Below are 25,200 nucleotides of genomic sequence, written 5' to 3' on the forward strand. Positions count from 1 at the left end.
AGTCAAGAGGACCTCAGACCTAGACCAGTGATTCTCAAACTTGACTGAGCATCAGAATCACCTGAAGGGCTCATTAAACCACAGATTGCCGGGTCCCTCCGGAGTTTCCTATTCAGTAGGTCTGGGGTGGGGCCCAATAATTTGCATTTCTAACAAGCTCCCAGATGCTGATGCTGCTGACCTGGAGGCCACACTTTAAAGGTTTTTTAAATTTTTAAACCTGGCCTAGAGCAAAGCATTTAGTAGCTGGCATATGATGAATAATTTTCCAAGTGACTGGATAAGAGTACTCATATTCAGGAAAGGAGGTCTCCCTGCAGTTAAAGACCAGATGGAAGGTAAGTCCACACAGGAGGATGGAAGACGGTGGTCAGAGTAGAACTTCAGAGTCTGAATTCAGAGAAGGAGCAATTTTTGGTGGACAAGGTCCAGGATTACCCCTGCCAGGGGAGTGATGAGAGGTCAAGGAACTGAGAACTGCAAGGTCATCAAAATACATCACATCTGGCAAAGGCCTGAGTCTAAAGGGAAGCTCCATCAGGAAGTCAAGGTCTGAAGGGGAGTCTGGCTACTTTCTGGGTCTGAATTATGTAGAGTTGACTGGATATGCCCACAGACATTGTAACCCATCCAGGTTAATGCACCAATACAGGTAACAAATGTAAGGGAAGCTGGGGACTTTGTGCCAGCTCTGTTTGCACATCCTGTAAGTTAAGGTGTGGGCCAGGCCCCAGGCTTTTTGGAGGGAGTTCTAGGGTGGAAATCACAGTCTGGGGATTTCAGCCCTGGGAGGGAGCAATTCACCTTAGGTGCTAAGGGAGCAGGACAGACAGGAAGGCTGTTGACTCTGGGAGAAATGGCTTGTAGTGAATAAAGTTCCACTAGTTTAGCACGTTTACAGATTAAACACGTCTGCTAACCCTCAGCAATGACTGCGCCCTTTATAGCTTTCCCTTTACAGCTTTACAGGAGCAACGTTCAGATCACCCCTGTGGGGTATGAGCGTGATTAGGTCATAGATTAGGCCTTCAGCTTGTGTTCCCTACAGCCTGCTGGCAATGCCTCTGCCGCTTTATACCTGTGCAACCTTCCACAAACTTACCTCCTCCTTCACGCCTCAGTTTCCCGCTTGTAAAATGCCAGTAATAACAGGATACCACACAGGGCTATTGTGAAGATTACCTGAGGTAGTTAAGGTAAAGCTCTGGACCCCCACTGAGCACCCTATAAATACTAGTTACGATTTGTTACATTGTCTCTACGGGTCCTTGTCAGATTCCAGATACGTGCGCGGTCCCCCCTAACTGTTGCGTGCGCTCCTTCCCCTCACCTTTTCCAGCCAGACTGCATTTGCCGGTACTGGCGACGGGCTGGGTTTGTGCGCAATGAGGGTTCCCAGAGAAAAAGCCGCGCAACCGTAATAGGACTTGCAGTGGCGCCTGTCGGCCGCTGGGGGCCGCGGGGGCCTCTGGGGCCGCTGGGTTCGCCCCGCCCCTGAGGGGGTCAGAGGTCACCAGACGGCGAAGGAGAGGCTGCGCGTCGCGGATTCCCCAGTCCTGGGTAGATGGCGCCGGCGGAGCGCTGCCCTGTTTGCCGCCAGACCTTCTTCTGCGGCCGCGGACACGTCTACAGTCGCAAGCACCAGCGGCAGCTGAAGGTGGCTTTGGAGCGGCTTCTGCCTCAGGTGCGGACGGGAGGCTGGAGGAAACCCTGGACAGGACGGGGCGGGAATGGGGGCGGGGCTGTGAGGGCCCGAGGGGGTGGGATCTGGGGGTCCCGCCGGGGTCCTACTTAGCCTCTTCCCCTTGGTACCCTCTCCGCGGCAGGTGGAGGCCGCCCGCAAGGCCGTCCGCGCCGCTCAGGTGGAGCGTTACGTGCCCGAGCACGAGCGGTGCTGCTGGTGCCTGTGCTGCGGCTGTGAGGTGAGGAAACACCTGAGCCACGGAAACCTGACCGTGCTGCATGGGGGGCTGTTGGAGCATCTGGCCAGGTGAGCGCCGGGCCGGGAGCCGTATACAACAGTCGTGTACATTTGTGGGAGGGAGGGTTTAGGGTGGGTGAGAGGAAGAACGCTTTTGTGATTTGATTGAGTCATCTTGTAGGCATTGCCAGCCTTGAAGGTAGCGGGCTTACGGCTGCCATGGTCCCAGTGGTGTTGGTGGTCTAGCTGGGAAAGTCAGCTGGGCAGGTTCAATCAAGGTTCCCTCCCATCACTTCCTCTCAGATTCTCACATTTTTATTGGAAGGGGGAGACTGGAGATCTTGAAGAGTATTCTCTCAGCCTTGCCCAGAGACAGAAACCCAGATGTCAGTTTGCATTATTTATCTAATGCCTAGATATCTGTGTAATATTCTGCAATCTATCACTGAGATTACTTGTCCTTTCCATTCTCAGTCCAGAGCACAAGAAAGCAACCAACAGATTCTGGTGGGAGAACAAGGCTGAGTTCCAGATGAAAGAGAAGTTTTTGATCTCCCCCCAGGATTATGCACGGTAAGTCACTACTTCACATGATGAAGTAGCAGAGTGTGGCTTCTCTGGGCCTGTGTCAGGTACTGGAGCTTCCTCTACTGCTTGGGAAGTTTAGTAAGGACTTCATTAGTAACCATTGTCTTTGTAGCAGTCATTATCCTAGGCACCATATTGGACACAAAAGAAATATGACAGAGTCCTTGAAAGGTTTATAATCTAGTTGGGGGGGGGATTTACAATGTATTTAGCAAATAGAGGATAGTGTATAATTAAAGCTGACCATAATCAACTACTTAAATGTATGACACAGAAACTACTAAGGTTCTTTAGGAGCAGAAGATGCTTTTTATAGTGTGCAAGAAACTGGTGCTCACCCAGTGCCCACTTTTAATAGTTTTAGACTCTATTTTAACTGGCCTCGGAGGACCCCAAGGAACCGGACTGTAGGAAGCTGGACAGCACAGAGAGGGAGTGAGCCCTGACTGCCTCAGGAAGAGGACTCAGGCAGCTCACATCATCACTTTTATTGGGACCATATTGAGATTGTGGAGTGTGGAACCCAAGGGGATCCCAAAGCCAAAGTTAAGAAAACACATGGTGTTTGTTATTTCTTTCTACCCAATGTGAAGAATAATGAGGAAATAAGAAATGCCTAAATCCCACCACCTTGCCTTAAAATCTGTGGTTCAGACTGGGAGGAGGTGAGAAACTGAGGCCACTCACTCCTCACACCCTGGCTCAGCTCCATATGGTTTTTGGTGGGTGAATAAAGGATAGTTGAGCAGCAAAGGTTATAATTGAGAATTATGAGGATGGACTCTTTGAACTTTTTATTTAAATATAATTTGACTTTTGAGCTTTATAAATTTCAAGCTCACACAAGGCCAGGCCAAGCCTGACTGATTTGACCAGTAAAGATACAACGAGCCACTTTTATTATTTTTTTAATTTTTTTTTTTAATAAAAAGTTTATTTTTGGCTGCGTCTGGTCTTTGTTGCTGCACGCAGACTTTCTCTAGTTGCGGCAAGTGGGGGCTACTGTTCATTGCGGTGCATGCACGGGCTTCTCATTGTAGTGGCTTCTCTTGTTGCGGAGCACAGGCTTTAGGTGTGCAGGCTTCAGTAGCTGTGGCTCGCAGGCTCTAGAGCACAGGCTCAGTAGATGTGGTGCACAGGCTTAGTTGCTCTGTGGCATGTGGGATCTTCCCAGACCAGGGCTCAAACCCGTGTCCGCTGCATTGGCAGGCGGATTCTTAACCACTGCGCCACCAGGGAAGTCCTAATCATTATTTTAAAAGATTAGTCTTTTTATTTGGCTGCATCGGGTCTTAGTGCCGGCATGCAGGATCTTCATTGCAGCACGCAGGCTTCTCTCTAGTTCTGGTGCATGCAGGCTCCAGAGCACGTGGGCACTCTAGTTGTGGCACGTATGGGCTCAGTAGTTGCAGCATGTGGGATCTTAGTTCCCCGACCAGGGATCAAACCCAAGTCCCCTGCATTGGAAGGGGGATTCTTAACCACTGGACCACCAGGAAAGTCCCACAGTAAGCTACTTTTAGATTCAGGCAGTTTGTTACATAGGCATTGAAAAGAGTAAGCCCGAAGTGCCAGCTTCCCAGGTTGTCCAACACACCAAAAAGGACCATACTGATACAAATAGGGCTGGGTGACTACAGTGTGAGCTGTGCGATACTTTTGCTGGGGAGCCAAGTCTAGACTGCAGCTACGTGCTTTTGTATCTACAGCTCAAACCTGAGAGCACAAAGTCCCATACCCCATCAGAACTGAGAGTTGATGAGAAACTGTTTCATAATGGTCTCCCATGAGAGATAGGGAGACGAGTGGGAGATGGCCTCCTAGCAGTTCCTTTCAGGCATCCTGTCCTCTTGTGTTCCAGGAGGATCATGTAGACCTTCAGCCAAAACTCTGATAAGCTGCAGTTCAAGGCTTTGCCTGTAAGGATACATGCAAGGCTGCCAGGGCACCTTGATAGAGCCATTCCCCTACATAAATGTTTTACATATTAAAATTAGGCAAAAAGGCTATAAGCTCGTGTGCAGTGGCAGAGTCGGCAGAGTAGTCGGCAGCGGCTGCAAGAGTTTGGCGACATGTCTCACACCATTTTGCTGGTACAGCCTACCAAGAGGCCAGAAGGCAGAACTTATGCTATGAATCTGTGAATGAATGCATGGAAGGTGTTTGTATAATGTATGAAGAACATCTGAAGAGAGTGAATCCCAGCAGCCCCTCTATCACGTATGGTATCAGTTATTTGATTTTATTGATGACCTGGAAGACCTCAGCTGCCTTGTTTACTGAGCTGATACCCAGACATACCAGCCTTATAACAAAGACTGGATTAGAGAGATTTATACGCTCCTTCATCATATAGTTGAGTCTGGAAGCATTAGGGGGATGGGGGTGGGCTTGGAACACAGGTGTGTACAGAGTGCTGCAGAAGAAGTTTTTATTATAGTAATCCAGTTTCCATTTTGGTATACGCTAGCCAGGGTTGAATGTATTAGATGAAATGTGAGGATCTTGTTCAATCAAACTCCTTTTGCCCCCTTCTCCCCCTCCCTTTTTAACTTAAAACATTTTTATGATGATTTAGATGGAAGTTGGTTTTTGTCAGTTACTGTTGGTTCCAGTCCTTCAAACTGTTCGTATCTGAACATTGACTGTACTAATACCCTTCTTCAGATCGGGGTGGGGGGTGCTGACGCAGTTTAGTTATGTCCTCAAGACAAAGTCTTAGTGAAAAACAAATGTCCTCTAGTTATATTTTCAAAAAATAATAATAAAATTAGGCAAACAAAGACAGTTATATTATATATCAGTTGATAACAATGATGAAAGAGTAAGAATTCAAGTAACATTTGAACACAAAAATCTGACTGCACACCCTTAGGTTTTCTGAGGACTAATGAACTGCAAAGAAACCTTGAGCTTTGCTTAGTAGTCTTATTGCTGACAGCAGCATTGATGTTATTCGGATACCTTTGTATTGTAGGATAAAAACAACTGCAAATATATTGTTGCCCCAAATATGGGACAATTTGGACATCAATAAAGGGAAATTGATTTTCTTAAGTATGGTAATGGTTTCATAGGCTGTTCCTGTTCCCAGGAGATGTATGCTGAAAAATCTAGAATTAAGTCTCATGTTCTTGGCAGAAAGGCAATGTGTTTATAAGCAAACTGGAGCCAGTATGGCAAAACGTTTACAGTGAATCTGGGGGAGAGGTACATGAGTGTTCATTGTACTATTTTGTTTCTGGGAGTTTGACACTACCCAAAATTCAGAGAAAAATGATCTACTATCTTTTCACAACTGACCGGGACTTGCCCTTTTTCTTTTTAGATTCAAGAAGTCCATGGTGAAAAGTCTGGATTCCTATGAGGAAAAAGAGGATGAAGTGATTAAAGAGGTGAGTTAAAGGAAAGGCCTCTGAAGGACCCAGCCCCCCCACCACCACCACCATTTTGTACCTATCTAAGCAGCCTCTCTCCCACAGATGGCAGCTCAGATCCGTGAGGTGGAGCACAGCCGGCAGGAGGTGGTTCGGTCTGTCTTAGAGGTTGGTTTCCCTCGGAGGAGCCAGAGCAGTATCCAAATCCGCTGATTCCTGCTTCTCCCAGGTCCAACATTTCACCTACCAGCTCTTCTTATGAGAATTCATGGACTCCATGCTTTATCTGCTCGGCTTGAATTCCCTTACCTGCCCACCAGGGTGCAGGCCTTTGTCAGTGGAGATGATGTGGGCCAGGCTGGGGAAGGGAGGCAGGGAGGGAGGGAGGGAAGTTTGCAAGATATGGGCAGTACCCTCAATATGTCAATTTGTTTACTTCTGGAGGGTGGGAGCATGGCCTAGGCAAATTCTTAAGCATCCTAGACACATTTATTTTTCCTGAATCAAACTCAGCCTCAGACAGTGCCAGACCCAGAAGAGGGCTCTTCGGCACCTGGAAGCTGGAAAGGGACAAACAGGTAAGACTGTTAGGAAACCTCTTATTGGGAGTTCTGACATCTCTTAGAACATTCTGTAACTTTGGCTGGGAAAAGGGAACAAATCTCATCTTTGCTATCCTCATGACTCAAGGACCTTGTCTGCCAGCCTGGCTCCTGTTTGTCTTTTTCAGCCAAGTAGCCTCCACCTCACAGCAGCCCTCATATGTGGACCTGCCACCAGCCCCAGAGCTTGACTGGATGGAGACAGGACAACTGCTGACATTCATTGGCCATCATCAGGTACAATGGATACGAAAGTTGGGAAAGGGCCAGTGCCCCCTCAGTTCCCAGGACACCCACCTCTCCTGGCTTTTCTGTGTATTCTGGCCTTTCCTGTCTAAGCAGGCTTTTCCCTCTTGCTGCCCTATCCCATAGTATCATGTTCTTGGACTTTTTCGTCACCCTCCATGGTGATCTTATCCACACACTGCCCCAATTGCCACATAGAAGTACCGACTCCTAAATCTCATCCTGTGCAGAATCCAGTTCCAGCTCAATACGGGGCATTTACAGATGCCCCACAGGCACCTGAAGCCACCCCACCACTCCTGTGTCTCCATTAACTGCAGATGCAGATCCTTATCTCCTCCTTTCTTTCATTTTTCACATTCCCTCAATGAGTATGTCTTACCTACTTTATCTCCTGAATACAAGCTGGTCTCTATTCCACCTTGGAACAATTCCTACTACTGCAATCTTGTCCCAAACACAACAGAAAATAATCGCATCACCTGCTGTCTTACATTCTATCCTCCAGCTGCACTGTGCTCCTCCTTGCTTTTGAACATGTAATCGCCATTGTCTTAAATGATATGCTTTCCTTCCCTCACCATCTACTTAACCCTCACCTTCCTTCAGCTCTTAGCTTGAATGTCACTTTTTCATGGAAAACTGTTATAAATGGATGTAGCCCCATGTAAAAAGCTGTGAATGTAATTTGTGTAATTCATACTTCTCTTTCCCAGTAGTATGTATGCTCTGTAAGAAAAGGGTTTCGTTTACCTACCATCTAGTAGGCACTTATTTTTGGACATCTCTGCTACTAAGACCTTGAGTCTGGTGAGGGCAAGACTGTCTTTCAGTGATTTGCTGTGCTTTGTAAGATTTAACATCAACCCAGTGCAGAACTAGCATCATGGCAGTGGTTCCATCCACCTCCAGTAAAATTTCTTCCTCTAGGCTATGAGTATCCTATCATCTCTTGGCTTTCTTATGATTTTTTCCCATTTCCAACTACAGGATACACCAGGAATTGGTAACATCCACTCAGGTAAGACCCACGGCAATATTTCTCAAACTGTAAGAAGCTTTTTTTTTTTTTAAAGAATAAAGTTGATTAAGATACAGCACTGTCAGTCAACTTGGGATCTTTGAGACACACCTGAGTTCTAGGCCTTTCACTGGTAGAAGGGTATCGAAGGCACATATGTCAAATGTGTCTGAGTAACTCAGGAAAGTAACAGATGTACATTCACCTGTTTACCGGATTTTTTTTTTTAAAACTTTCAGATCTAAGGTGTTTTAAACTTAGAAAATGTCAGACATGGTAATTCTTATAAGGGTTTTTGTTCAACCACTATATGAGTGTGTGTTAAAGTGTTTTTTAAAAGAATACACTTAATAGTGAAAATAAAGAGTATAAACAACAGGGTCCTACTGTATAGCAGAGGGAACTATATTTAATATCCTGTGATAAACTATTATGGAAAAGAATATGAAAAAGAATACATATATAACTGAGTCGCTTTGCTGTACAGCAGAAATTAACACAACATTGTAAATCAACTATACTTCAATAAAATAAATTTTAAAAATAAAACTCGTTGCAATTGAGGGCCAGAGAAGTCTCTATACCGTACACAGTGCCCACCATGGCATTAGCCATGCTACAGCCACTCGTCTCCTTGTATTTCAACTAAGGGAAAAAGTACTTTGCTTGAAAAATGGAAGATTACAAACTTTAGCGTAACAAACGTCTTTCCAAAGTAAAGCAGCATCTGGTGAAGGATGTGTATTCTCAATGTATGAAAACCTCTCAACACTCAATAAAGGCATATAAAAAGATGCTCATCAAAATGGCTGAAACTAGGACTTCCCTGGCGGTCCAGTGGTTAAGGCTCCGCACTCTCAATGCAGGGAGCACGGATTTAATCCCTGGTCAGGGAACAATACCACATGCCACATGGCGTGGCCAAAGAATTAAAAAAGGCTAAAGACTGACCATTTATATATGCAGGAACTCTCATACGCTGCTGGTGGGAATGCAAACTGGCATAACTACTTTGGAAAACAGTTTGGCAGCTTCTTTAAAAGTTGAAAAAAAATCCCAATGTGCCTCAGCCAATGAACACTTCAAAAAATACTCAATAACGAAGAAGGAACGATGGAAAACACGCGTAACACAAAAACCTCAAAGTAACTATGCTAAAAGGTACACAAGGGTACATAATATATGCCATTTATACAACATTACGGAAAACGCAAACTAACCTATAGCAACAGAAAGCACACCAGTGGCTGCCTGGGAAGAGGGGTATAAGGGAAGCGTGCTAGAAAATATTTTAAAGGGGCACAAGGATACATGGTGGTGGTGATTTCATCCCAGACATTTCAAATTGCACACTTTAAATGTGTGTAGTTTGTCAGGCATGTATTGCTGTATTGATACAGCTATTAAGTATCAGCACCTTTTAAATTAGCCTAGGCCCCTCAACTTCCCATGGTCCAGAATTCCTGGGTTTTGTTTACAAACATTTATAATTTTCAATTAGGTAGGAACTTACAGCTAGCTATGTTTCACAACAGCCTGAAGGTTAAAAACTTTTTTTTAAGTGCTTTCATTTCTGTTTAAAGGGTCTTCCTTTTCCAGGTGCCACACCTCCCTGGATGGTCCAAGATGAGGACTGTAGCTCTGGGAACCAACAAATAGGACCCTCCTATGAAGAGTTTCTCAAAGAAAGTAAGTTAACTAATTCAGAAATAGTGATGGGTTCTTTAAGTCTTCCTACTCAAATAAAACTTCTTATTGTAGAGGAAAAACAGAAATTGAAGAAACTCCCACCAGACAGAGTTGGGGCCAACTTTGATCATAACTCCAGCACCGGTGCAGGCTGGCTGCCCTCTTTTGGCCGGGTCTGGAATAATGGACGCCGCTGGCAATCCAGGTATGGGCCCAGTGTCAGGACCCCAACCCACTCCCCCTTGGAGATCTCACCCTTCGTCCTGCTAACCCTTCATTTCCTTTCAGGCATCAATTCAAAACTGAAGCCGCAGCAAGAAACAAACAGCAGTCACATAAAAAGAAAAGTTAATGGTTTCCTAATACATTTTCAACTACCATAATGCTCAAAGCCAAATCAACAAGCCGATACCTACAATTATCCTTTGTAACTGCCTTTCTTAGGAAACAGACATGCCCATTTATTTGATTTAATAAAGTTTTATTTTTCCAAATATACAGCTGGTGGGACCTGTAAAAAAAAAAAAAATTCAAGAATCAGAACTATAGACCCTTGTGAAGGCATGCATACTTCCTACACCATGAACCCCTGGGTTCTTGCTCACCTGTTCATGCATCTTCACCAGCAGCTGGAGCATCTCCACCCTTAGTATTTCTGGTGTAAATTACTTGAGCTCTGTGCTTTGAAACCAGTTTAATAAGTCCTAGAAAGAAAGCATAAAATTTTCACACAATAGTACTATGAAATACTTAATAAGACACTAGAAATATCTGTTTTATATTCCATCCCAAAAGAGAAATGCTGAATTTAAGCATGAGTTTAGGAGGCATGCCTACATTTCTTGGTTATAATCTAATTTGACTTACCCTTTTAAAACAAGGGACTCACCACCTGCTCTTGGGATGGCCACCTTCACAGCACTTTACTATAACTTGCAAATCACTGTTTTCCATTATTGGGCACTAACCAATAACCTAGATAACATGTTAGAATTACATTACTAACAACCACCTATTGCATTTAAGATGGCTAGCACGGTCAGGCCAACTTAAGGTGCAAAAGCATACAAATCAGTACAACACACCCCTCTCACCTTTACTAAGGAGCTCCTGCAAGGCTGCCCTGGCCAGGGAGCCACGAATCTTCAGTCTCTCAGAGACAACAGCTGGAGTTATAAGCTTATAGTTGGGAACTTCTTTACAGAGTTTGTCATATGTTGCTTTGTCAAACAAGACTAGGTTATTGAGCTTGTCCCGAACTTTGCCTTTGGACCACTTCTGCTCACCAAAAAAAAAAAAAAAATCAGTGCTCCATTCTTCCCTCCTCTGGAACAACCTGCCTCAAAGAACTGTTACTTGGCTGTACGGCTATACTGAGAGAGTGGCTCTATTCCTTGGCCTGCAGAAATCTATGAAATGCAGAATTTGCAGAAACTCTGCAAATTAAGATTCAAATAATTAGAAAGCCAGAATTCAAAGCAAAAAGAGACCCTGGTTGTCGTTAAGGGCATCAAAGACACATCTGGTTGGGGGCGGGGGGGGGAACCTATTATTGAGACTTTCAGATACTGACTGAGCCCCACGAAACCAACTAAAATAACACTATGTGCTGCGTATCAAAATAAATGCTCTGTACACATCTAATTTCCAAACAGCGTATATGACCCCATTCTCCAAATAACGAAAAAACAGAATGCTGATGAAAGCATAAGCTGTAATAACCTGACTCTAGACCCCACAACCTTACAAGCCATCTGCTAGGTGTCACTTAATATATCGATAAGGGACGGGTGCCCGCAGCCTCCCTCAACGTTCAAGCGACTGACTCCTACCTTCTTTTTGGCTTTGCCCCCAGACTTGTTCACTGGGTCTTTGTCTTTCTTGGCCGACTTTCCGGCATCCTTCTTCTTCTTGTCATCCTTGGGCGGCTACAGAAGAAAAGCGGGAATACTGCCAGGTCTCAAGGCAGCCCCACGCTCCCCCTACCCCTGCGCTCCACCTCACCCCCCGCCCAGACTCCACTGACGGAGCACATGGGGGAAGCAATAGCCCGCCCGCCTCGACACGCGGCCCGGCAGTTCTGGGAGCCCTCCTCCGATGCCGCCCCAAATGCGCGCCGGCACCGCCGGCTCCCGAAACCACGCCGGCTGTCCCCGAACAGAGCTCTCACCATAGCGAAGCCGGGAAAGCAACTGCCACCACCTCGCCTCCCTAAGATGTCGGACAAAAAGGAAGTGCGTCTAGCGAAGAAGCCCAGAAATCTCCGCCTGCAGCGAGTGCTTCCGGGGTAAGGGGCGGGACCGCGCGGAGGAAGTCCGGAGGCGCAGGCCTGACTCAGGCCCGGAACTGGCTGCGAGCAGTGCGAGCTTACCCTGCAGCCGGAGGCACTCGAGGCTGCCCCTACCTTTTGCGCTTTGCGACTAGTTGTGAGGCAGTCACACGTTGCTGTTTCGTGACACTAAAAACCTGGGAAAAGGGACGGAAAACAATTTTCTAGATCCCGACAGCTAACGTCCCAGCGTTACTGACAGCCAGGCGTGCTCCAAGTGCGCAAGCGCCGCAGCGGGCCGCGCTCCCGGGTCGAGAGGGAACGCGCGGTCGGGGCGCCGGGGGCAGGTCCTGTGCTGCGGTTCCGGGGCGGGGCCGGGAGAGGGAGGCAGTCCCGCAGTAGCGGCGGCAGCGATGGCGATTTTCAGTGTGTTTGTGGTGAACAAAGCTGGAGGCCTCATTTACCAGTTGGACAGCTACGCGCCACGGGCCGAGGCTGAGAAAACTTTCAGTTACCCGCTTGATCTGCTGCTCAAACTGCATGACGATCGTGTGCTGGTTGCCTTCGGCCAGCGCGACGGCATCCGGGGTGGGTTAGGCTCGGGCCTGGGGGGCGGGGTCCGGTGCCGCCGTTTTGGGCAGGTGTCTCTGGGCGGGGCGCGGAGGGGGTGAGGAGTTGGGGCCGGGTCCATTGTCGCCTTGGTGGGATCTCCAAGCTGAGGCTTCGTTGACGCTTAGCCTCGGCTCTGCAGTGGGCCACGCAGTGCTGGCCATCAATGGTGTGGATGTGAGCGGCAAGTACACGGCCGATGGGAAAGAGGTGCTGGAGTACCTGGGCAATCCTGCTAACTACCCGGTGTCCATTCGATTCGGCCGGCCTCGCCTCACCTCCAATGAGAAGCTCATGCTGGCCTCCATGTTCCACTCGTAAGTCTCACAACCCTTCCTAGATTTTGTCGTTCTGCACTTGGCTCATAGGCTGGCTGGATTAGTGTGTTTCTGCACTCAGAGACTTCCTGAGCGGCGGTGCTTACCTTCCTCCTTCTAAATCCTCAGTTCTTGTGTCATGAAAAGAATTGATCCAGTATGACTAGGCTGTAGGTAATGCTGGCAGTGGTGTGATTTTGTTTGCTTAAGTCACCTTCTCTTTTCTGAGTCTTAAGTTTCTTCATCTTTAAAGTAAGGCAATTGAGCTAAATGATCTTTAAGATCTTTTCTTGCTGTCAATTATGGTATGAGATGTGCTGGATATGCATAGTCACGGGGTGAGTAAACGTGGCACATAGTCCCAGAGTGTTAATTTCACCCAAAGTTTTCAATGTACAATGTTTTGTAGCAAAGTATGAATGTAGAATACATGCAGAATTCAAATAAATTTTAAGTAATTTTGATACTGCTGCCAGGCAGTTCACACTGCTGCTTCTGACTATCTCAAGCTGTAATTTGAACTCTTCAGAAGATAAGGGTCATTTCAGCGGAAAAGTTCGAGAAGCACTTCTTCCTTATAGCAATGAGGTGCGTTCCCAACTTTGCCTCCTTTGCAAATAGGCTGTTCGCAATCGGCTCCCAGCTGTCTCCTGAACAGGGCAGCTCAGGCATTGAGATGCTGGAGACAGACACATTCAAACTGCACTGCTTCCAGACATTGACAGGTACGCATCTCTAGATAGGTCAAGGGGATGCGATGGGGCAGGTTGGGAGAACGGATTGGCCCAAGTTGGGTTTGGTAAGCAAGGGAGTGTTGGTCAGCCTTTTCTGGGACAACTGCACAGACAGTTACTTGTTTTGTGAATCTAAAGGCAATATTTAGTCTGACGCCAGTTTTGTCCATGCCACTGAGCATTATCCTGTCCACAGATAAAACTCACCTTAATGTTATCTCATGTTGCACACGTTTTGGAAGGTGTGTTGTTCCAAAATGAAATTTGAATGTGAAATGGAAATGACCTTTGGATCGTGACTGTCATTGCATCACTCGCTGAAGGCAGATCATTGAAAACTGCCTGAGTTTGTTCCTTGCCTGGCACTTTCTGCTGAGGGGCCCCCAGGCCAGAAGTAAGTGACAGGGCTAGGACCCAAAGCCTGGTCACTCAGTCAGCAACTGATGCAACAAAGTCATTTCACTTCTCTGCTCTCACCTGTAGATTCAAAATCTTGCTTTTCGTGCTTTATGTAGCAATAAGGATAACATTGAAGTGGGCATATGAAAGTGCTGTACAAACAAAGGACAGCATTATTTGCTGCATTCTCTACCCTTTGGTAATCATTACTGGTCCCTCTCCAGGGATAAAGTTTGTGGTGCTGGCGGATCCTAGGCAGGCTGGGATAGATTCTCTTCTCCGAAAGATTTATGAGATTTACTCAGACTTTGCCCTGAAGAATCCATTTTACTCCCTGGAAATGCCCATCAGGTATGTGGTCCCACTTCCCAGATTCTGGTCAAAGCCTCCTTGTTCCCCCTCCCTGTGTGCTTTTCCCCAATGTCATTTTGAAGTGTAATAGAGGTTGTTTTTTGGGTTTTTTGCGGTACACGGGCCTCTCACTGTTGTGGCCTCTCCCGCTGCGGAGCATAGGCTCTGGACGCGCAGGCTCAGCGGCCATGGCTCACAGGCCCAGCCGCTCGGCGGCATGTGGGATCCTCCCAGACCGGGGCACGAACCCGTGTCCCCTGCATCGGCAGGCAGACTCTCAACCACTGCGCCACCAGGGAAGCCCTAGAGTTATTTTTAAATAAAACAAAAGTAACTAGCCTTTTACTTACTTATTTTTTGGAGAAGCCAAAGACTTTCCTTGGGGTTTATGTCTTTCTTCAAGCAGAGTTTCCACTGGCTCTGCCTCTGCACCCAAGGTGGGGGGAGAGCCAGGCCTCACACTTTGTCCTTATTTGTGCTTCCTGGGTCTGGCCTAGGTGTGAGCTGTTTGACCAGAACCTGAAGTTAGCCCTGGAGGTGGCAGAGAAGGCTGGAACTTTTGGACCTGGGTCTTAGGCTGAACCTGCAGTGGACCCCCCCAACTCCCCGCATATTCTTGAGAGATCCTGCAACAGGGGTCCTGCTGTTTCCACTCCGATGGCGAGCCCAGCGGCATTTGTTAGTGCACTTGAAAATGGGAGGTTGCTGAGCCTGATGACATGTACCGATGCCCGAGCCTTAATACCATGCTCTCTTTCCTCCTGTATCTGTCATGGTCCTACTTCCCAACTCTGTACAGATTATTTATGGAGGAGGTAGGCCCATAAATGCTATAATAAACATTCCTTTGATCTCAGTGTTTGCTATCCTAATTGATGGTTTGGGGGAAAAGCCTCAGGAGGGGAGACAGGAATGATAAGGGAATTCTGGGAAAATGAGATACTATGTTCTAGTAGAAAACAAAACAAATATATGTTCATTAGGTGAATGAATGAACACGGGACTTTGAACCAGGAGCCTTGGTCCTAGTTCCAGAATCGCTGCTGACTTCCTAGGTGGTGGGTATGGTGGTGATGATGATAATGAAAATGATGATGGGATATTTGTCGAGTGCTTACAGCCACGTTTTACTGCTTTATCTCACTTAATCCTCTCCCTTACCTCAGGGGGTACATTCTGTTTCTATTACGGATGAGCTTCAGCAAGCAATGTACAAGCTGTCTGCCTCAAAGTCTCAAAGCTAGTTACCAGCAGACTGAGTTTGAACCCAGGCTTTCTGACTACACTGTTATCTCCCTCCATCAAATTACTTAACCTGCCTGGAACCCAGTAGTTTCATCTTCAAAATGTTCATTGAATTATGCAGTATGAAGTTGAAGGCGGTAGAGACATGAGCTTAAAGGAGTCCATCTACACTTTAGCTTTCCCTTCCAGGGGAATGAAGTCTCTCTCTTCTGGGGTGGAAAAAGCAGGTATTAAGGGAGTATTTCCCAAAAAATCTATCTCTGGCTTGTATTACCTCCACTTTTTTTTTTTTGAGAAGTACTCTATTTTTTAAAAAATATTTATTTTATTTATTTATTTCTCTATTTGGTTGCGCCAGGTCTTTTGCAGCAGGCGGGCTCCTTAGTTGTGGCATGCAAACTCATAGTTGCAGCATGCATGTGGGATCTAGTTCCTTGGCCAGGGATTGAACCCGGGCCCCCTGCATTGGGAGCACGGAGTCTTAACCACTGCGCCACCAGGGAAGTCCCTGTACTACCCTTTTTGAAAGAATGACTCACTGACAGGGTTTAGTATCAAATCTAGTTTTAATTTTCTGTAACAAGTCTTTCTACTCTCCCATCCATACCCCCCTACTGTACCCTGGGTATTGGTGAGAGTGACCCTCTTCCCCTGGAGTCCAAGGTATTGGCAGGAGCAGTTGCCCCCTGCTGAGAGGCCTCAGGGCAGAAGTCCTGGGCCATCGCTGCCCTGCTGCTGCAGGAGGAGCCTCACCTCAGGTGAGGATGGGGTGGGATGGGGACAGGGCAGGGCCCAAGAGAGGGAGAAGGATACAGGAGACTCCCTGAGTGCAGGGGTTTCCTCTTTGAAGCCAGGAAATAGGAGCTAATGGAGTCCAAGAACAAAGGTTGTCTTTTAAATAGAGATCAGATGGGAAGCTGGGACCTCATTAGCCACTGATAACTTCCAGCGCCACTTGGGTGAGGGAAAAGGAGCAGAAAGGGAAAGTCAAAGGTGCTAGTCAGATAGTCCCCTCCCTCCCTTCCCCCACCCCCATGGAGCGGAGAGGCCACAAGTGGGACAGGATGCTCCAGAGCCTGCACTGTCTTCACTCAGCCTTCTTGGGCACTCGGCCCATCTTGGTGCGGATGTTTCGTAGAAGGAAGAAGGCACCTGTGCTGGCTGCACAGATCACTTCAGCCACCCAGAACGCTGTGCTCCAGCTGTAATGCTTCGCAATGGTGCTGAAGGGCAACCCAGCCAGAAAGCCGCCCACTGTCAGGGAGGAGGGGAAGAGCCTGAGTCATTGTGAGGATAGAGCCAATGGGGCTTGTTCCAGCCCCTAGCTGGCTTGTGTGCGAGGCATCAGCCGGGGTATCACTTACCATTGGCCATGAGTCCCACAATGGCATGGGAGGTGCCACACAAGTTGGGAGGAGCACTCTCATTGGCTATAACTCCGAACAAGGCAATGGGGCCATAAGAGGAGAAACCAAACACAGCTCCCAACACCAGGATCCAGAGCTGCAAGGGCAGTGCAGGGTAGCATTTAAAGTCTGAGAAAGCCTCCTGCCTACCTACCCCTGCCATTGGATAGAGGAATGCTTGGCCCCAGGAACAAATAATTGTAGTAAAAGCAGACAGTAAGTGACTCCCACACACACCACTTCCCAGCACAGCTGACTGCAGAGCCAGAGGAGTGGGGGCCACATTCAGCCAACACAGGGGCCCGTGCAGGTAGGGGAGGGAGGTTCAGGAGCCATCCCTCCAAGTGAGATGCTGTCTCCTCAGGATTTGTGCAAGCTGGATTGGCTAAGGGCAAGGCAGAGGCGGTAGGACAAAGGTGAGACACACCGAGAGGAAACCAGAGATAAAGATAGGGCACCTCATGCTCTGTAAAGCCTGTGAGCTCAGCGAGAGGGTGAAGAGCCGGAGTCCAGAAAGCAACATCCTAGAGGAGCATAGAGAGGAGAAGAAACCAGGCCCAGAGTCAAGGAGGGGCATCAGAGTACAGAGGAGGGGAATGGAGGTACAAACAACTGAAAAGGGCAATCAGAAGCGGAGAAAGACCAGGGAGAGGGAGACAGAGTCAGTGGCCCTTGCTTTCTCATCCTTGTCCCTGACGTGGGCCAGTCCCTGTTTATTTACCTTGGGGGAGTCACTGGTCACAGTTACCCGGAAGAGGTACATGGACGCTGTCATGCCAGCCATCATGAACAGCAGCAAGCCATGGCGGGGGCTCCCGTACATGGACAACCGTGCCTGTGGACACAGTCAAGCAACATCAGGCCCCAGGAGCAGCAGAGAACCCTCACCCCTGGACGCTGACACGGCAGACCTCTGCTGACAGGTCTTTGGCAATCCCATTGCAGTTCTTGGCCCAAGGCAGCTCTGGGAGGCCCTGGGACCTGCTTATTATGTTCTGAGGCCAAACTCCACAACATCCCTTCCTCCACTTGGGGCAGGCTTGGGGACACGTGGTGGCAGGCTGCATCCAGTCCTTCCCCAACCCCAGTTTCCCTGGGGCTGTGGAGAAGCTAGGCGGAGAGAAACTCTGGCTCTCCTTGACATCAGTTAAAACCCTTTCCCCCAAGAGCCTCATCTCCACATCCCCAGCAAAGAAGAGTAGCCTGGAATCATTCCCACCTCACCCAACCTAAACCAGCATATGCCAAGCTGCCTGTGCCCCAGGGCTCCTACCTCTCTGGTGCCTGTCCCAGTCCTGCTGGGAAGATTTAAAGGGACCCTCCTCCTTCCTGTCCCTTCTGCCCACTCACCTTGGCCATGGCCCGGTCTGACAGGTAGCCAGCTGCGATGCTGCCTGCAAGGCCCCCAACCTCCAGGGCACTCATGTAGGAGCTGCCTGCAGTGGGGAGTTGTGGTGGGAAGAGGGAAAGGAAGGGTGGAAAGGTGTTACACCTTGGGGTTGTCCCAGACTGACTTAAACCCAGAGAGGTACAAGGTCCCCAAGGGTGACTGGCCACAGCTGCCTGAGTACTGCCCGGCCTCAGGGAAAGAAGAAAGGATAACGGGAAGCGGGTCTGAATTTCCCATCCCCTGCATTGGCTCCTGCTCCCTAGGCCTGCCCCATCCCAACACTCGTCTCACCCACGAGGGCTGACTGTCCTCTCTCCTGGATAAGGAAGAACTGGCCCCAGTCAGTACAGCACGTCTTTACTCCAAACACCACAAGGTAGCCAGTGGAGAGCACCCACAGGTAGGGGGTCAGCAGCAGCTGCTGTAAGGTACTCTCCTCCTTCGGGGAGCCTGGGGGTGGGAGGAGGCCAGGCTTCAGGACTCTGCTCAGGCTGCCCTGCCCCCACCACACATTAATAGCCATAGGGGCAGAGTCCATCCACACAGCCAAGGATCAGCAGGAAGGTCCCCCTCACCCACTGTTCTGCCCTCTCTTCTCCACTGCAAGTCTCAGCGAATGAAAGAGGACCTGAGGACCAGCGGGGATGGAGGAAATGCTGTCCACACAGGGAACTCTGGCTCTCTTGTAAGGAAGGACTAGGCTATAACATGAGTCATAGCATTTGTTGGCTCGGCCACTTGTCCGGTACTTGACTGCCTCTCAGGATGGAGTTTTATTTACTCCTCACCCACTCTCCATCACCATCCCGACATCCATTAGCTAGTACAGGGCCAGGCATACAGCCAGTCCTCAATGAAAGTCTGCCAGGTGAATGATGAATGAAGGTTCCCTAGGGGTCGGCTTTAGTGCGCACTCACCCTTCTTGCCCTTGGAGGGGGTGGGGTCCAGGTTGCGGAGTCCAACGTCAGCAGGTTCATTGTGGATGAGCAGGAGACAGAGGAAGGAGACAACCACACACAGTGCCCCAGACAGGGCCAGCGTGCTGCGCCAGCTATAGCTCTGGGCGAGGATGGTTGCCAGGATGGGGCCCAGCCCTCCAGCCAGGTTCATGCTGGTTGATAGGACGGCCCACCAAGTGCCAAATTGAGATGGCTCAAACCACTGTGGGGCAGAGGGGGACAGAGTAGTTGCTCAGCCTACAGTCCATATTGAAGGTGAGGGTCAGGTGGGGCAGACCCAGAAGCTCACATTACAGGGATGAGGGAGAGGGCTCTTCTACTTGGCAGGGCCAATTCCCTCATCTGCCACCTGATCCCACCACGTTCAGCCTCCTAAAATATCTTGACAAGCAAGAGGAGCTGGACTGGAGCTGGAACTGGAACGCCTGAGGAACCTGCTCTGGTTGCGGGTGGAGGTGCCAGGGTGCCCACATGCTCTTTAGGTGTCCTCTCTGCCAATCTGAACCAGCTCCTTGGAAGCAGACACTCACCTTCCGCAGGACCTTGCCACATGGGGGCCAGCCCAGCCCCTGTGCCAGGCCATTGAGGAACCAGAGAGCAGCAAAGACGGGTACTGCGGAGCTCCAGGAAAAGACTACGTTAACCAGGCCAACCAGGAGAAGCCCGGAAGAAAAGAGCCAGCGAGCACTCATCTGGTCAGAGAGCACCCCGCTCACAAACTTGCTGATGGCGTAGGCTGCCGACTGGCTGCTGGTGATGAGCCCTGCAGGGGAGGGGAGCAGGGAGCAGGACACCTGGGGGGTTAGGGGCCAGGGCAGAGGCACAGGAGGGGGGAGGAAGGCATGGGGTCAGGTGTGTAGAGGTGCCTGGCAGGGTGAGACTGGTTCCTTCCAAGAGGAATAGGAGGGGCCTGTGTTGGAATAGTGACATTCATTCATGGAGCCAGGCTACTCCTCCCGCCTCTCCATCAGCACTAGCCCCAGGCTGACCCATGACTTTTCAGCCTCTTGGAGAGTTCCAGCAGCAGCTGTCAGGGGGCAGGACAGCCCTCCTCCATGGGATTCTCATATGCCTGATTTCTCCCTCACCATGGATGCCAACCCAGGGTCTCTGGCAGTTCTGTTGCCCCACCTCAGAACATGGGGCAAAAGGCTTAGAATTGGAGTCAGGGAACTTATTCCTCCCGAAGGGTAGCCTGCTAGGCCACATGGAGTCATTGCACCAATTCCGCAGTTCCCAGTGCTCACAATGTCAGTGGCCAGCACTCACCCTGTGGTCTTAGCCTGCACCCACACAGATGCAGAAACCGTGCTCAGAATCCCTCTAACACACAGTGCCTCTGGGGACACATGTTAGTCACAGGCGGGCGTTCACACACACCCCAGATAAGCAGCCCTCAGACATGCTTAGACCATACCCATAGTCCTTTACCTGTGCCCACAGACATGGATCTCAGAGCCGCCTCATCCGGCACATGCACTGTCCCCTGGCATCTGCTGTGCAGACACTCCACACACACACTACATGCCTGTACCCACCACACTGCACAAACACCCAACTTGTCCTGCTGGTCCCGTGTTCCTGGGCTCACCCCTCCCTGCCCTGCCAGGGCTCACCCAAGTCATCCTTGTCCAGAGGGACCTCCTCCACCAGCGACGGCATGACAAAAGAGAAGGTCTTGCGGTTGAAGTAGTACAGGCTGTAGCCTCCAAACATGGCCGAGAAGATCACAGTGCGGTAATAGCCGTAGCCTCGGGCCGCCATGGTGGGAAAGAGCAGGCCCTACTGGCCGGGACACAGAGCCTCTGACCACGGCTCCTGATTGAGTCTCTCAAGTGCTCAGATCTGCTGAGTTGGGCTTTTTCTGCTCCCTCCTCCAACCAGCCTCCCAGGCTCCCTTTATAGGCACCTTCTGGACAATCATTAAGCCTGGGGCGGCTCCTAGGGAACCCGGTGTCCTGAGGGAGAGAAGAAAACAGGAGATTACTGACGCCCGCGCTGTGGGGGCCCGGAGGGCGTCCGAGAGGGAGGCAGTGTCCATGAGCCAGGCCAGCACCGTGTGTCCCCAGGATTGCTGTCTTTCCCGGCTCTTCCCTGTCCTCCTGCCCGTGAAACCAGCTGTGATTAAAGGCTTAACCTAATTATTTTTGTCGGCTTGCGCTCAGGGGAGGCAGGGTTGGGATGAGTAGAGCTGCCCTCTCTAGCCCGGCTCCCTCATCCACCTACCTTCTCATTCATTCCGCGAAGGTTTATTAGGGCTTACTGGTTGAGAGGGACTGCACTAGGTTCTGGGTTAGTTTCTACACACGCACACACACACTCAGACACCTACCCCCAACAACCTCACTTTCAAGTCTTCCAGAGCTGACCTCAAGCCCTGTAACTCCTGATGCTTAGCACACGGTAGGGTGTAACTGTTTATTGACAGTTGCAGAACCGTAAGCAAGGGGCGGGGGAAGGAAGTTCCCTGCTCAGGACCCACTTTCGGTTGCACACCGAAAGCCCCACTAGGGGCAGGGGTCCTGGTTGTGCCACTCAGATGCCTCTGGTCGCCTTTACCCTTGACGTCAGTATGGGTTCCGGTCAGGCAGGCTGGGGCTTCAGGGACCGTGACCGGACGCCCCGTGGGCGGGAAGGCGCAGAGACAGACTCCAGGCACAGTGCCCATGCGCCCCGCTTCCCAGGGCCCCGGCAACACGCCCCCGGCTTTGCCGCTAGGTTGGGAAAGCAATTGGAGCAGACGGCGTGGGCGCAAGCGGAGCAGGGTGCCACACGTAGGCCCCGGAGGCCCCTCGCTTCCGGCGCCGAGTGGCTCGGCCAGGCGGGGTGGGGCCAAGCGGCAAGAACAGGGAGGAGGGAGCGAGGCGGCGGGCTCTCGGCACCTGCCCAGCCCCGTGTCCTCAAGCTACCCGGGACACCCGACTCCGGCTGCGAATGGACGGGGGCCCAAGTGCAGGGGAGACCCCTGGACGCATGCGACATAAAGGAGAGGGAGCGTGCTGCTCCCGGACCCAGCAATTGCCTCCACCCCAGAACCGGCAGCCTCAGAAACTGCTCCCGGTTGGATTGGAAGTTGGGCCTCCAACAAAGGAGCCGCAACACTTGAGACTCCCGCTCCAGCCCCGCCCCCAGGCGACGCCCCTCCCCCGCACACTGCCCCCTACCTGAACGGAGGTGGGAGCTGGAGTGGCATGGGGCGGGGCCCGGCGGGCGCATGCGCGTGCGCCCAGAGTGGGGCGGGGACTCCGCCTGCGTCTTCCAGTCCCGAGAGCCGAGGCCACCCACAAACTTTTTCATATAAGACTGCGGGTCTCGCTCGTCGTTGGGCGAAGACAGCGCCCCTTAGGGGCTGGAGTCGTACGTCCCCTTCTTAACTGATGGCCTTCGACAAATCAAATCAGTGAGTTCCTCCAACTATTAATTACTGTTCCCGAGTTGTTCACGGTCTGGGAAACATCTTGTAAGAGAACACAGTATTTTCTGTAAAAAATTAATGCAGTCCTCAGTAAGCACGATTTGTACATTTATCTGTGGTCAGACTATTGCGGACAGAGTTAAAACAAAATAGCCAGAGTGTTTAAAGTATGGGCCCTGAGTAAAACTTAAATTCGAATCCCGGACGCACTGCTTCTGACAGCATGACCCTGGGTAATTAATAATCTCTATGAGCCCCCAGTTTCTTACCAACGTCATAGGGTGCTTGTGAGGATTCAATAGAAGATTCAGATACAAGTTCAGAAAATTTAGATAATTGCTTTCACAGAGTCCATCAAAGAATTGCTGAAATAAGTGCTTCAAAGTTGAGAGTAAAGCTCTTTTAGAGTGATGTTAAAAACACAACAGGTCCAAAATGATGTTGCTTATGCTAAGCCTCACATCACCAAAGGGAGACTTAATTACAGTTGTGGCTCTCCCAGAAGTGGAATCTTAAATAAGTCAATCAGGAATCACCTGGGACTTCCCTGGCGGTCCAGTGGATAAGACTCCGTGCTTCCAAGGCAGGGGGCCTGGGTTCGATCCTGGTTGGGGAACTAGGATCCCACATGCCATGTGGTGCCGCCAAAAAAAGAAAATAAAAAAGGAATCGCCTGCTCAGCACTAGTTATCTAGTTATGTCATCTACCTCTAGACCCCCCTGCCATTCCCTAAAGCGAAGTAACCTGGTGATAGCCAATCTGCTTTTTGCCTAGTTTAATTCCTTGTTCCTGTTCCCTGCTATCTATAAAAGGCTTTCATTTTGTACAGCTCCTCAGAGCGCCTTTCTAGCTGCTAGATTGGACGTGTCCTGATTCATAAATTGTTGAATAAAGCCAAAAAGATGTTTAGAATTTTCTCAGTTGAATTTTTAAAAATAAATTTATTTATTTTTATTTTATTTATTTTATTGTTGGCTGTGTTGGGTCTTCCTTGCTGCGCGCGGGCTTTCTCTGGTTGCGGTGAGCGGGGGCTACTCTTCACTGTGGTGCGCGGGCTTCTTATTGCAGTGGCGTCTCTTGTCGGTGGAGCACAAGCTCTAGGTGTGCAGGCTTCTGTAGTTGTGGCTCTCGGGCTCTAGAGCACAGACTCAGTAGTTGTGGCGCACGGGCTTAGTTGCTCCACGACATGTGGGATCTTCCCGGCCCAGAGCTCGAACCCCTGTTCCTTGCCTTGGCAGGCGGATTCTTAACCACTGCGCCACCAGGGAAACCCAGTATTATACTTTTTTTAAAGGCCCTTTTAAAGAATTACAGAGTGTTTGCTTTTGAATGCCATGGGTCATACTTTTATGGGTGTGACTATAAACATTGTTATAAAGAGTAAGAGTTGTATAAAATAAGAAATAAATACAATACTGAATTTCTTTTCATATTAGCATCAATAAACCTCTAATCGCACTTTCTGCCCCTTCAAATAGAGTTATGGGGGAGACACTATTTTTTTGTTTGTGGTAGCTGCTTAATCTTTTTTTGTTCCTTCATACTTTTCTGTTATAAAAAGTTTATCTGATACTGTGATGTGTTCATGATAACTATTCTTTAATTGGAAATTCCCTGGCAGTCCAGTGGTTAGGACTCTGTGCTTTCACTCCTGTGGCCCGGGTTCGATCCCTGGTTGGGGAATCCCACAAGCTGCGCGGCGTGGCCAAAAGAAAAAATTCTTTTATTTTACTTTGTTATAGTAGAACTAGTCATCATGGACATTTCTGCTACCAATAGCAATCTAAACTAATGTTGGCGAAAGACTAGGTATGTCGACTGAAAAAAAATGCACAACACAAAAGTTGAGAATTGCGTTTTATTCAGTAGACTTGCTGAGGACTTAAGCCTGGAAGACAGCCTTCTCAGATAGCTCTGAGGGACTGCTCTCAAGAGGTAAGGGAGGAGCCAGGATATATGGGCAAAACCCAGGTTGTCAGAACATCAAACGATTACTGTTAATTAAAGAAAACCCAGACATCTCAAGTTAATGAATATAGGACTTTTCTATGTATTGGAAGATGTAAGAGTCTGGGCTCATTGAAATCATTCCTTTCGTATGCACATGAATTCTTTGGGCCAGTATCCTATTTTTCTCCTTTGAATCCCCTCAGAATGCACAGTTGGTGGTGGCTGCATCAAGCTGAGGGCTTGATGGCTGTAACATCTTTTGTTTACGAATACGACATTCTTCGTCCACAGGTACTTACTTTATTCTTGCAGATTCAGCTCACCTCTTTTGGACCAAAGCCACAGGAGAGCAAATATTTTCACACCTATTAGAATGGAATTGCAACTGTCATACATTCAGACTGTTATGATCCCAAGCAGTCTTTATATAATTTGAATTACATTGTATGTTAGATTTTTTATAAAGTTTGGCCAGTTTTTACAGAAGAAATTATTTCTCTGATACTTTGGTCCTATCTGTGTAAAACTAGATTTTTTTCTTTTTTTTTTGGCCACGCCACTCAGCTTGTGGAATCTCAGTTCCTGGAACAGGGATTGAACCTAGGCCACGGCAGTGAAAGCCCAGAATCCTAACCACTAGACCACCAGGGAACTCCTGAAACTAGATTTTTAAAAAAGTAATATGTGACCAAATTTAATTGTCTTCCTAA

At 49.1% G+C, this 25,200-nt stretch overlaps 4 protein-coding genes and 1 pseudogene across 19 annotated transcripts; 3 read left to right on the plus strand and 2 right to left on the minus strand.

Moving 5' to 3' along the window:
- Positions 1-1,489: 1,489 nt before the first annotated feature.
- CENATAC (centrosomal AT-AC splicing factor) lies at positions 1,490-9,938 on the plus strand. 13 transcript variants are annotated; one of them, XM_089915677.1, is made up of 11 exons: positions 1,492-1,684; positions 1,827-1,990; positions 2,396-2,494; positions 5,838-5,904; positions 5,992-6,054; positions 6,400-6,464; positions 6,617-6,720; positions 7,723-7,755; positions 9,355-9,444; positions 9,517-9,649; positions 9,733-9,938. In XM_089915677.1, exons 1-11 carry the CDS (start codon positions 1,565-1,567, stop codon positions 9,794-9,796), a joined length of 1,002 nt encoding a protein of 333 aa, XP_089771803.1. In that variant the 5' UTR covers positions 1,492-1,564; the 3' UTR covers positions 9,797-9,938. The 13 variants fall into 13 exon arrangements, 8 of the variants coding, with proteins under 8 accessions (XP_089771800.1, XP_089771801.1, XP_089771797.1 ...); XM_089915673.1 differs by having other exon boundaries at positions 5,992-6,082; positions 6,400-6,725; positions 7,725-7,755; XR_016393941.1 differs by lacking the exon at positions 9,733-9,938 and having other exon boundaries at positions 1,490-1,684; positions 5,992-6,082; positions 6,400-6,725; ... (1 more) ...; positions 9,339-9,444; positions 9,517-9,628.
- LOC149748821 (enhancer of rudimentary homolog pseudogene) lies at positions 2,519-6,049 on the plus strand (annotated as a pseudogene). Its single transcript, XR_016393942.1, has 2 exons — positions 2,519-5,904; positions 5,992-6,049. The product of XR_016393942.1 is annotated as an enhancer of rudimentary homolog pseudogene (transcript).
- RPS25 (ribosomal protein S25) lies at positions 9,905-11,748 on the minus strand. The gene is made up of 5 exons (XM_089915679.1): positions 11,615-11,748; positions 11,277-11,372; positions 10,539-10,722; positions 10,050-10,148; positions 9,905-9,955 (listed from the first exon to the last, which is right to left on the minus strand). The coding sequence occupies exons 1-4, from the start codon at positions 11,615-11,617 to the stop codon at positions 10,054-10,056; spliced, it is 378 nt and encodes a 125-aa protein (XP_089771805.1). The 5' UTR covers positions 11,618-11,748; the 3' UTR covers positions 9,905-9,955; positions 10,050-10,053.
- A 39-nt stretch (positions 11,749-11,787) lies between these two features.
- On the plus strand, positions 11,788-14,979 carry TRAPPC4 (trafficking protein particle complex subunit 4). 2 transcript variants are annotated; one of them, XM_022560299.3, is made up of 5 exons: positions 11,788-12,301; positions 12,465-12,639; positions 13,261-13,364; positions 13,997-14,123; positions 14,621-14,979. In XM_022560299.3, the coding sequence occupies exons 1-5, from the start codon at positions 12,127-12,129 to the stop codon at positions 14,697-14,699; spliced, it is 660 nt and encodes a 219-aa protein (XP_022416007.1). In that variant the 5' UTR covers positions 11,788-12,126; the 3' UTR covers positions 14,700-14,979. The 2 variants fall into 2 exon arrangements, with proteins under 2 accessions (XP_022416007.1, XP_089771804.1); XM_089915678.1 differs by lacking the exons at positions 11,788-12,301; positions 13,261-13,364 and having other exon boundaries at positions 12,508-12,639.
- Positions 14,980-15,878: 899 nt separating this feature from the next.
- Positions 15,879-22,333, minus strand: SLC37A4 (solute carrier family 37 member 4). Of its 2 annotated transcripts, none has more exons than XM_022560344.3 (9): positions 22,289-22,333; positions 20,741-21,082; positions 19,655-19,887; positions 19,083-19,326; positions 18,456-18,614; positions 18,125-18,210; positions 17,496-17,609; positions 16,733-16,871; positions 15,879-16,622 (listed from the first exon to the last, which is right to left on the minus strand). In XM_022560344.3, exons 2-9 carry the CDS (start codon positions 20,886-20,888, stop codon positions 16,456-16,458), a joined length of 1,290 nt encoding a protein of 429 aa, XP_022416052.1. In that variant the 5' UTR covers positions 20,889-21,082; positions 22,289-22,333; the 3' UTR covers positions 15,879-16,455. The 2 variants fall into 2 exon arrangements, with proteins under 2 accessions (XP_022416052.1, XP_022416050.1); XM_022560342.3 differs by lacking the exon at positions 22,289-22,333 and adding an exon at positions 21,684-22,232.
- Between the last annotated feature and the right edge of the window lie 2,867 nt (positions 22,334-25,200).

The sequence above is a fragment of the Delphinapterus leucas genome, chromosome 7, assembly GCF_059928025.1.
Source record: "Delphinapterus leucas isolate spDelLeu-1000000601 "Yukka" chromosome 7, BTC_Dleu_Yukka2, whole genome shotgun sequence".
Lineage (NCBI taxonomy): Eukaryota > Metazoa > Chordata > Mammalia > Artiodactyla > Monodontidae > Delphinapterus > Delphinapterus leucas.